General features: G+C 33.9%; 1 protein-coding gene across 1 annotated transcript in view; it reads right to left on the bottom strand.

Annotated features, from left to right (window-relative positions):
- SEMA3A (semaphorin 3A) overlaps window positions 1-12,373 on the bottom strand; it is a gene marked incomplete at its 3' end in the record, with an annotated part of 192,026 nt that overhangs the window by 78,472 nt on the left and 101,181 nt on the right. Inside the window, exons 5-6 of the mRNA XM_084230360.1 lie at window positions 9,251-9,344; window positions 116-235 (exon numbers count right to left, since the gene is read on the bottom strand). Coding sequence (XP_084086486.1) covers window positions 116-235; window positions 9,251-9,344 — 214 coding nt within the window. The remainder of the gene's footprint in view (window positions 1-115; window positions 236-9,250; window positions 9,345-12,373) is intronic.

Genomic DNA, 12,373 nt, shown 5'->3' with positions numbered 1-12,373 from the left:
CATTGAACTTCTTACTAAATCTCAAATCACAGTGACTGTGTTACACACAGAAAATTCTTCATTGGCTTAATATACTTACGGGTGTTAAGTGCTTATATGCTAACACACCACTTACCATTGAGCCACCGGGAATCGTGCTGTTCTGTCCTGATTGGGTGGTGGTGTCCAAGAGTTCGGAAAATGGCAAAGTCTCGCCCCATAAAATCAGCTGCTGTTCCAGAATATAATTCTCCATCTGTGTTGTGACAAAATAAAACCACATACACATAATTTAATTCAATTAAAGGAAGAAAACAAAGCAAATGAGTTTTATGGCAATAGCATGCTAAAAAGAAGACAGAATCTCTCCATATCATTCTGCAAGGTTACTTATTTATATATATATATGTTTCTGTTGATGGGAGATTTTGATCAAATGACCATTCACTGTTCATTCACCTGACTTCTCATGTAGTACCAACTTCAAAAACTGGGTAAGGTATTTTTCTGTGGAAATTACTAGAACTTGAAATTTCATTCCTTCCTGTTATAATCAGAGATAAAATGTAAAACACAAAATGTAAACTGTATCACAGTTAGTTTTTATATGTTTAAAGCTACTATAGTCCTAATATTCTTACTCATTAGCATAAGGTAAACTGCAAAATCATATTAATAGCTTTTATTTTCATGGAAGTTAAATTTCTAATATACTTCCTTTGTAGTAGGATTTGAATTAGTGAGATCTTGTTATAATTTAGTAAAGACTATTTCTCTTGTCAATTTTCCGGATGCTTTTCATTTTATAACATATTAGGTGAGAGAAGCGTACTAACTTAGTATCAGCTACCATACAGTCTAAAACCAAGTCTACCACATAGCCTCATATGAAACAGAAATGAATATGGAGAGAAGGAAACTTTGCCCAACACAGGCCATAATCATCACACTTTACAATTCTGTTGCACTTGACTCATTTCTACTTAAATTGAATTGACTGTAGTTCAGAGTTTAGTAGTGAGGAATTATAATCAGAAGGTAAAGGATAGAAAAGGAAAAGAACAAGTGAGGAGAAAGAGGAGTTAATATTTACCGAATACGAATCTGTACTTGCCAGGCAGCCAGGCGCTGGGCTGACACTTTCAAATTATCTCATTTAGTTCTGTCAACAACCCATGACGTAAATGTTATCCCTATTTCACAGTTCAAGAAACTCAAGGCTGCTCAGCAAATGACTAGGTAAGTCAAGGTGAAAGTTCAAACCCAGGACTGTTTAATACCAAGCCTCTCCTACTAAACCCTGTCACCTTTTAAATAGCTGAAGTTTTTGAAAATTACATTTTTCTTTCCTTTAACAGGAAAAATATGAGGCACTCATATTACTTCATCCAGAAGACATAAGATTGTCTTCCTAATTAGTAAATTATCAGCAAAACAAAACAAGAAAGGTTTATAATCCAAATAATCTATCATGATGACAGTTAAAACTATTCTCTTGTTGATCATTTGGATATATTAATATTTTTTGAATTAATTTATTTTACAAGTATTCAGAGAATAAAATGGGCATAGATGAATTACAACTTAAACATTTGTATAACACTATACTTCCACGGGATTTTTATATTAGATAAATGAAAAACTCTATAAATCTTCAGTTATAAATGTCTTTGGGAAATTCTTATTGATCTTAATCCTTATATGATATGATGTGCTTTGTTTACATCCCCATTTCTCACTTGTAACTAAAGACTTTGCAATGAAAATAGATATTTGCAGTGGTAGACCCAAATTGATTCCTTTGTTTGTATCTTTAAAAAAAAAATATTTGTTTATTTATGCATACAAGAGCTGGGCTACAGGCTAGAGGTGTGGGGGCTGAGAGGATTCACTGGAGACAGAGTGGGGAACAGAAAAGGCAGATTGAGGGAAGTACACTGCTTAGGGGAGCGGCGGACGAGTCAGGAGAGGTCTGCTGCACCATGTGGGTTGCTCCCTGGCCGGTTGGGGGATCGAACTCCTGCTGCAGTGGCTGTAGAGAGCTTCATAGGTTGAGTCTTAACCCCTTGTGCCACCAGCGAGGCCACCAAATTCATTCCTTTGGGGCATCGTATTTCTCCTCACTTTAATAACAAAATATGGCTTGCTGTGACCATAATATCCTGTAATATTCTATCTGACCACAAGATAAAGAAGCAGTCTTTTTCTAAAAACACATAAATAATATGAATAAACTCTTTATATATTTCAAAGCTGCTTTGAAATATTTAAATGTGTAGTGTCTCCTTGATTTTAACCTATATTTAATCACTATAATATTTTTCTTTAGGTTGATATTTTATCATTTTACAACTAATTGATAAATATATATGATAGTTTTTAAAATTTCAGGCAAATTATTTCTCTCAATGTGTATGAATAAGAGGGTGTTAATTAAACATATATGGTGAAAGTAGCCTAAAATGTTCATGTCAATTTCAAATATTTTCAATGGAACACCTTTCATATGGCACCTTGTGCTTTCTTTAATTTAAATCAAAAGCATTAAACTATCTATTGAATCTTATTGTCTGATAGACACTTGTTAGGTGATAAAAATCAGGAGAGGGGAAAATAGAATAACCAAAATGTGAAAACTGAAAAATTTCATTTCAGAATCAGACAGATTATGCACAGCATGTAATTAGAAACGGAAGAGTAAAGAAAGTCATCAATTAACAATCTTTTTCTTCAGCATTAGCTGGCTATAGTATGAAAAAATTCATAATTATGGTTGTTACAAACTGTTCATGAGAGTATTAAAATAAAATAACAACATAAGAAACTGTTACTTGGACATAGACATGTACTTCTTTTTCATATTCATTTGGTTAATTATTTTAGAACTTGTACTTATTTTTTTGTTATCTACTCCCAATAAGGGAGGCAGAAATCAACATAAATGAAGGCAAAGGGAGAAGGGCTGATTTTGTTATTCTTGTTTGACAATAGATAGGTTTTCAGAGAAAGAAGATCTATTGACTCAATTGTTATAAAAAACAGACCTAAATTGAACAATTGACTTATAAAGCAAAGGTAGGTGGCAGCTTAGGTACAAGTTGCCTACAGTTATAGGAAATTACCTCCCACCTAAGTATTATTTTTGGCAAGAGTCAGAGTGATTTCTGTGAGCTTGAAGGCACCAGATGATTAGGTGACTACAAAGAGTACATTCTTACAGTGTCAATATACAATATCAGCAGCTGTTCTTTTATGGCAGGCCTTGCCTCAGAGTCTCTGCTGGGGTATCTATAGGATTCTCATCAGAGGTGATAGCTTCAGGAAATCTCTTATTTATTGTCTTGACCCAAAAGTAGATAGGTAACAGAGTATCATACTCTTGTATTTTCATTAATAATGACAATAATAGGGGGTCTCCCTGGTGACACAGAGGGTAAAGTTTAAGAGCTATCAAGTTACAGCCAGCACACGTTTGATCCCTGGCCAGGGAGCTAACACACTTGGCACAACTTATTTCTCCTGTCTTGCCCGCTGTTCCCTTCAGCAGTGTATTTCAGTAGATCTGCCTGTTCTGCTCCCTACTTTGTCTTTGGTGAATCCTCTCACTGTCCTCCAACCCCACACCTTAGCTTTCACCCCAGCTCTTGTATGCATAAATACATAAAATAACTCTTTAAAAATAATAATAAAAATATCAACTCAGAGTACATTTCACTTAGCATACTTGTGAATTTCTATCATGCATTTAAGAATTAACACATTCTGTGGTAATCTGAAATGATATAAAGGCATCTTAGTATAAAGAAATTTACAGTAACTCAGTTTATTTTTAGAGAACAAATATGTTTAACAAAAAAGTTTACTTGCCAAACTTCATTTGTACTCTCTAGGTCATTCATAATGTTATCAAATTATACATTGATTCTTGGGCGAGTGTTAATTTGTCAGTGCTCTAACCCCAAATAAAAGGCTTCTTGAAAATCTGAGGTAGTATATTAGGTATTGTTTTTCTACAATGATTCAAACGGCATTATGGTCAAGATATATACTTTTGGATTTTCCATATATACTAAGCTATTAGTGAAAGAAAGTATATTTGCCTAATTTTATTAAACTCAAGGAATTGTTCTATATATAATTATATCATCTATATTACAGTTTATGTATATGAATATATATGTGCGTGTGTGTGTGTGTATGGATGGATGTATATATTTCAAAAAATGGTTGTGGCTACTCTGTCCAAAAAGGCTTTAAAGTCTACAAAAAATACCATATGGACCATTTGATGTCTCAAAAATAATACACCAACTAAGTCAACTAGTGTTGACAGATGTAACTACCCATCTAGTTGACAGATGTAACTACCCAACTACAATCAAATATAAAAATTGCTCTTTGAAAACACTGCCATTCTATCTTAACTGTAAGCTTTCTTAACCATCTCTATGGAAAGCTTTCTTCACTGAGAGGAACAAAAATTTAGTCTACTGCATTTTCACTATTGCTGAGTTACCTGAGAAGTATGTGTTAAAAACAAAAGTTCACATGTACTCTCGACTTTCTGTTCACAGCACAATATGAAGTAAAAATGTGGCTTAGATCACTTAATGTATTGGATTACAATTGCTAAGAAGGGTGTGGTGAGGAAAAACAGAAGGTGAAAAAAAAAATGTTTCCTGATGAAATCACAGTATTACCAACACAGGTGTAAAGTGTGACATGCTTGTGAGCAAAAATTCAAACAAACCTAAAGACCAAGCCATTATGCTGTTAACACCTTAAGTAAATTCTATTCACAGAGTAGCAGAATAATTAGAAACAGAGGTATAAAGAAGAAATGTATGTCTTTACTCCCCCCCCACACACACACATATGCTGGACATGGAAATACATTTGTTGAGAGTAGAAGTATGTGGGAATTATTTTTCAATTTTATGTTTATTTAGTACCTTCTCTATGTCAATAAATAGAATATGCTGATTTGTTACTTAGGCTGTCCTTTTAAAATGTGTATTTTGAGTAGTTAATATGCACACATTGTATAAAATTAAAAACAAAACAAAATATATAAGATATAAATCTCTCCACTAGTCAACCTATAGGCTAACCACTGTCTTTTTCTGCAATTTGTCTGCACTTTAATACATAGATCAGAAATACGTAAGCACTCAAACAGCACTATGTAATTGCATTATGTTATTTAATTCTCACAATAAACTAGTAGAATTAGCATGACAAAGTCATTTTACATATAGAAATTCATATATAAAGAAACTGAGGTTTACCATTGAGAATGGCACATATTAAAAAAAATAGCAACAACAAATGTTGGCGAGGGTGTGGAGAAAAAGGAACTCTTCTGCACTGTTGGTGGGAGTGCAAACTGATCCAACCACTATGGAGAGCTGTGTGGAGATTTCTGGACCTACTAAATATAGAGCTTCCATATGATCCAGCAATTCCACTCCTAGGTATTTACCCAAAGGACACAGAAACATCAATTCCAAAGAACACCTGCACCCCTATGTTTATAGCAGCACTGTTTACAATAGCTAAGCTTTGGAAACAGCCCAAATGCCCAAAAATAGATGACTGGATCAAGAAGATGTGGTACATATATACCATGGAATATTACTCAGCATTCAACAAAGATAAACACATGCAATTTGCAGCAACATGGATGGCGCTGGAAGGGATCATGCTCAGCGAAATAAGCCAAAAAGAAAAAGAAAAATACCGGATGGTCTCACTCATAGCAGGAATCTAGAAAACTTAAATAAGGGACCAGGAAAATGAATATAAGAAAGTGAAAATCAAAATCAACAAAAAACTATGAACCAGAGACACTTTTTGGGGGGTGGGGGGCGGGAGGGGAGGGATTGGGGTCAGAATGGGGCGTTTGCAATTGTATGGGGGAATATAAAAATAAAATTTATTATTTAAAAAAAAAGAAATTGAGGTTTAGATAGGTTCAGATAATTTTCTCAATTATAGTTAATTAATTTAGGGAGTAACTCATGTTCTAATATCAAGGAAGAGTTTACTCTAATGTCAAAATGTATTCTTTCCTGAGTCAGAGCAAAGTTCTAACTTGGGGAATGAACTTTAGCTTTAAGTCTCAGATCCTTGAAATACAGGCTAAAAATATCTCTCAGAAGTGAGATATCTCTAAATTATCAGCACTGCAATGACCGGAGACAACTTCAGTAAGGAAATATAATTGGTTTCAAGTTGTCTATTTGTTTCATGTCATGAAAATGTGAGAAGATATTTAATTAGTGCAAAAATATTCTTGTGTTGTGTTTACACCTGGCATTTATTCTGAACAGGGAGCTATTTTAAATAAAGAAATTTAAAACAAAGCTATAAAAAATATTTACAGGTGGGTAAAATAAGAAATATTACAAAATAAATAGGGAAGCAATTTCATATTGACCAAGTGATTTTTATTGAAGTAGATTTGAAAGTTAACACTACTAACGTGATTTTAGAAAAACGTAGTAAACACTCTAGGATTTGAGGACCTAATTCAATAGTGATGCATGGCACAGGAAAGAATCCATATTTTCTATGACCTAGGTTTAAAAACCCATGGTATTTGGGGGAGAGGTTATACTAAACCTTGTTAGATTTTACAAACTAAGATGTTTAAGCTGTCATCTGGTTTTAAAGTTTATTACTGGTTGTAATTGCTTAATTATGGCATTGGTAGTATAAAAAATATATGCTATCAGGATCCATCTAAACAGTTCACAGGAGGTTGGAGCCAAATGCGAAATTTTATTTCCCAGTTTTGAGGAAGAAGCCTCCAGGAACCACCTTGCAAATATTTCTTGTGTGCTGAAATGAAGAGATTGTATTTAAAATCTTATAGGGAGATGGACTCTATGAATACACAATTGCTGCTCTCAAATATACAATATAGAATCTGTATATATTTCAGAGAACAGTTGTTACCCTTGTATCTAAAAGTTTAGGAAGTGCAGTAGAAAATATTTATGTTAAAATTCTTCATTAACCAGGGAACATGCTTTTTAAAGCAGCAAATGAGAAAATGCCAAGAAAAGCCTAACAAAGGGAATTAAATGTACTGTGAGATGAAGGATTTATATCATATTTTAAAGGAAACAAATAACTTCAGTAAAGGAAGTCACAGATCTTGAATTAAAATCATACTGCAGATATTTTGAGGGATTTTTTTACTAGGTCTAGAATAAATGGCTCGGATCTTGCTACTTAACTGATCCAGAATTAATTAATGGTGGCTTGAATAATCTTCCTTTGTCAATAAGCCCTGATAGTTCCACAATTATTTGACCATATTGAATAGGTTAGGGCTGGACCTCCATTTAAGAACTGCTACTCTGAAATGCCTAATATGCTTTTTTAGCCATCTATCCTCTCCTTGGCTCACAGAATTTCCCTTATTCCCTTTTCCTTTGCAGAAACCTATGAACAGTTTTCAAAGAAGCTTGAATATAAAACCAAAATGGTGGAGTTTCATATTCTTTGTGGACTTTGTGTGGTTGCCTAACATATGAAGTGTGGAATACTTGTCATCATCCTTTCTCAATGGAATATTAAAATAATCAAGTAAATCCTTACGGAGAAACATTCCACAAATTAAAGTTGCTTTAGGCACAATTTTACATACTGCTTTTTGAGTAATATCTAACCTTTTTTTCAGCATGCAATTTAAATAAGAGTAGGATGTGATTTGAACAAGGTAGAACTCCTCTTTGTGTAAGACAAATTTTAGATTTCTGTGTCTGCACTTAAAGAAGTCATCCACTTGTAATCACTAGGCCTTCTGTGAATAGGAACACTTCAAGTGTGTTAAATTTGCTGCATTCCTTAGGTCTTAAACTTTTGTTAAAACATTCCATAAATGGATCAAATGGACTGAAATTGTCTACATTTGGAAAGCAATAGAGAAGATAATTCATGCTGTAATAGCTTTATTCATAACAGAAAAGGGATCAGTGAAAGAGTGAGAAAGTAAACACTAGGGAATACTGGAAAAACATATCTTCATAGTTAATGCTGTAGTCACTGTGGCTAAAGTTTTATTTTGTTAAGTAGAAAAAGGGTATTTTATAAAGAAAAAGACTGACAAAATTTTATGAACTTGTGACACATTTAGTAATAATATACATTTACATTTTAAAAATCTAGGCTTATTCAAACTTAAAAGAAGAAAAAAACTGGGGCCTCCCCAGTGGTGCAGCGGTTGAGTGCTGGTCTGCGAAGCTGCCCGCAGCCTCTCCAGTGCTGGTTCAATCCCTGACCACCAGCGAGGGTCCCCCATGGCACGCAGACCTCTCCTGCCGCGCCTGCTGCTCCCCTCAGCAGTGTACTTCGTCAGTCTGCCTGTTCTGCTCCCCGCTCTGGCTCTGGTGAATTCTCTCACCCTCCCGCACTTCTGACTGTACCCATTGCTTGTATAAATAAATAAATAAATCTTTAAAAAAATAAAGGAAAAATCATTTAATGAAGTAAAGTATATTTTTTGTTTTTATTTAACAACAGTCCAAAAATGGGTAAAAGGATGTGGGAAAAAGTTTTTATCTTTCAATAAAAAGTCTAACATCTTCTCCTTTTTCTGCCTACTTGTCTTTTCTATTTCTATCCCTTTTAACTATGACTAAGCATTCACCACCCATCTGCAATGATGAGGAAAAGAGCAAAAAAGAAAACTAGAAAAGAAAGATGGTTAGAAAAAGGGTAGAGAAAATACGTAAAATGTTTTATTAGATTGAAAAATAAAATATCCAAAGTTTCAAAAGAAGAGTAGAGAAAGCCTTTGTCAACTCAAGGTAATGAAACAGGTTCTTTGTCAATTGTAACAATATTGTACTGAATAAATTGTTTAACAGTGAAGAGCATGAAAAATTTTGGAACTACACTTAACAAAATAGAGAATACCTATCCTTTCTGAATTAAAAAAAATAAGCACATATTTTACAAAATGAAAGCAAAACCAGTTTTCATGAGATATTATTGTTAATTTCAAGTGGTAATTTACAGTTATCAAGCAGGCAATTTTAAAAATAGTATTAAGCCATTTTGATGATAGAGAATCCCAGACTAGATAGAAATAATCAAAGCAGCATTTAGTGTATAATGTTCATTTTCAAATTATTTCAGCCTCAATTGACATCACTCCTAAAATAATTGTGATTCACAATGGAAGATTTGCACATTAAAAGGATCAAACAATCTATTATCTATAGAACATTTACTATTTATTTAATTATCAACAACATACCTATTAAGAGAGATGCTGTCAACAATTTTGGGTCATAAGGACTCTTGCCACGGCCATTTTCAAAATGTGAGTCTTCCAGTTTAAAGATGTTGTCCTGTAGATAAGAAGGGGGAGGATTTGAATTTATTTGTAACAGGAAGTACATGCCAAGTAATTATTGAGTATACACTCATGACTATGGGGTGTTATAATTTGTGTATACTTAGAGACTCTAAAGAACAGGACATGTCATGAAATAAGCAGACTAATCATTTTATCACACAGGTATTCCAAGTGTTTTCCAAATGATTCCTAAAAGAATTTCAAATTTATATAAAATGACTTTTTCTTCATTTACATAGAGGAAAAATAGCAAGTCTTTAAACTAAATGCCTGTAATAAAATAAACTTACTTTCCCTTATGTACTTTCCAAAGGAAACGTTATCTACCATTAACAGTCACTTTCTACTCTGTCCTTCCTTCAACTTTGCTACTTCTCAAGCATTTTAAAATTACTCATATTGGAAAGTGGAAAGTAACTGAAACAATCTTTATCAATTTCTTGAAGTGAGAAATACCAAACTGCAAGTCAGGGAGCTATGCCCAGTGGTACATTCATTGGAACAACAAGCTCAGAGGTGATTCATTTGTTTCACAAGGAAGTGCTCAGCTGAGGCCAGAAACTGGATTGAGCATTTGACATAGTAATGCACTCTAGTTCAGAGGAAAGCAGTGCAACAGAAGCTTTAATGAGGAGGTAACTAACCCATGCCTAAGATTCTGTTCTTACACTATGTCTAGCTACTGTAACTTCTATATGACAGTGGAGTAAATTGGGGAATATTTTTCAGCACTCTTTCAGAACATGGTTCCCGAGGATTTAATTAGGTCAGAATATGTATGCTTTTTCCAGGAGAACATTAACTTGTCCATGGATTGAATAAAATAGCTTTTTTGGCAATTTCTCTACTTATTCACATAAAAGTATTTTCTATCTTAGAATAGTAAGTAGTATTCATTTTATGGCCAAAAAGGATCACTTTATTTAACATTTAATTTTTCTGATGGAGTTAATGGCAGTGTTTCAAATTATGACTCTGAAAACTCATTTTAGTTAGGGAGTAAAAGTGAAAAAGGAAGCAAACCAAGTGTTCTCCATTTTTATGACCGTGAGTGAAAATTCCCCATTCTATTCTTTCCTCGCATTGATTCGGCATATGACCATTAGTTATCCCCTAGCAATGAGGGTTCTATAGTAGAATTCTAGAATTTACATGGTTCAATAATAGATGGGTTTTCTCAGAACTGTGTCCTGTTGCAGTGGGAAGGACGGTGAGTCAAGAGTAAGGCTCAGATGGACAAATGATTAGCTCTTTCTTGTTCTTCGGTTGCCACTTAATACTATATCTGAACTTCTGGTTCCTAAAGGTCAATGCTGCCTAGGATAATTAATCTCACAGGTTTATTGTTAGAATGAAAGAAGTGAAATAAATCATTTTTTAAAGCAGTGACATAAAAGAGCAATTAATTTTATTCTACCAATACTTCTCATATTACCACTATAACAAAAGAAAATAAAAATTTGACACAAGTTGTTACCATTATTGTAAACTTTCCTAGCATATATTGTAAGAAATATTACTTAAGACAGTTACATTAGTCACCAAATGACAAAATTTTTTACAAGTGCAAATTTATCAAAGATATGTGAATATTAAAATCATAACATGAAACTTACTGACATGTTAACAAAAGCATAGAAAAATCTCTTAAGAAATATTTAGATACATATTGATAAAAATTAGAAAAAGTCCAAAAGAAATATGCTGAGTAGGTGATAAATACTATACTCAAATTATAGAAAATGTATATGTGATCATGTCTCATATATTAAAGAAGCAGCAGGGAGCAATGGCGTGGTTGAAAATACTGTTATAAGTATAGCTATAAATTTCCCATTCTCAAAAGATAATTTATAGTGCTGATAAATAAGCTACATTATGTCTTGGCTCATGAGTCCAAGTTAATAAGACAGTGCCAATGTAGGTAAGAAGTGCTTCTAACCTGGTGTTAAATATTTGATTTACAAGGTAAAGTATAAGACTTCATAGGAAGAAAGGTTAAGCATGTCAGTTATGGGTCAATAGAAGATGAAAAACTATCCTTTGTCATGGTGTTGGGTAGTATGTTCAAAGCTGGCCTACTTTTTCTTTTTTCTTTAAACGTAACTCTATTCCAAACTTTTGTGTATCTACCATGTAATTCTTCTAGATTCTATTATGATTATTCTGAAGGGTAAATATTACATTTCCTTTTCATCTTAAAAAGGGGGGCCTGGAGTAATTTGATTTCTGATGGGAAGTAAAGGACAGTTTTTACATAGAAATTACTGTAGTGTGAATTCATACCCATAAAATCTAGTAATGGGGTCTAAGGATGCTGAAATCATTCAGAAATGGTGTTATCCTTGACCCTGCCTTTTATTAGTTCTGGGACTCAGGTAATCCTTAAACCCTTCTGAAAACCAGATTTATCATCCATAAAAGGAGGATAGGAAATTCTCGTAAGGTTGATATGAATACTTATTACAGTAATGCATAAAAACAATACATAGTATGTACTAAAATATTCACTAATATCCTTATGCCATTGTTTAGTATTACTACAATAAAATCCTTTCCTAGATTGGCTATAGCATGACCAGTTCCTGTGTCACAGTGGAACTGATTGCCTGCATTTTTCTCACTGAGAATTAGGACAGGTATTTGAAATATTGAGAATCGTTATTTTCCACAGCTAGATCTGAGTCTAGCTCAAAATCCTTTTCTGAAAAATATAACTAAATATTATATATATATATATATATAATATTTAGTTATATATAAGCTTCAGTTAATGGACCTGCCCTGGTGGCGCAGCGGTTGAGCGCTGGTCTGCGAAGCTGCCCGCAGACTCTGCAGTGCCGGTTCAATCCCCGGCCGCCGGGCGAGGGTCCCACATGGTGCGACAGACCTGTCCTGCTGCCCACTGCTCCCCTCAGCAGTGCATGTCGTCGGTCTGCCAGTTTTGTTCCCCTCTCTGGCTCTGGTGAATTCTCTCACTCTTCCATGCTTCTGACTGTACCTAGTGCTTGTATGAATAAA

Source organism: Talpa europaea (genome assembly GCF_964194135.1).
Source record: "Talpa europaea genome assembly, chromosome: 3".
NCBI lineage: Eukaryota > Metazoa > Chordata > Mammalia > Eulipotyphla > Talpidae > Talpa > Talpa europaea.
This window is presented reverse-complemented; position numbering and strand designations above follow the sequence as displayed.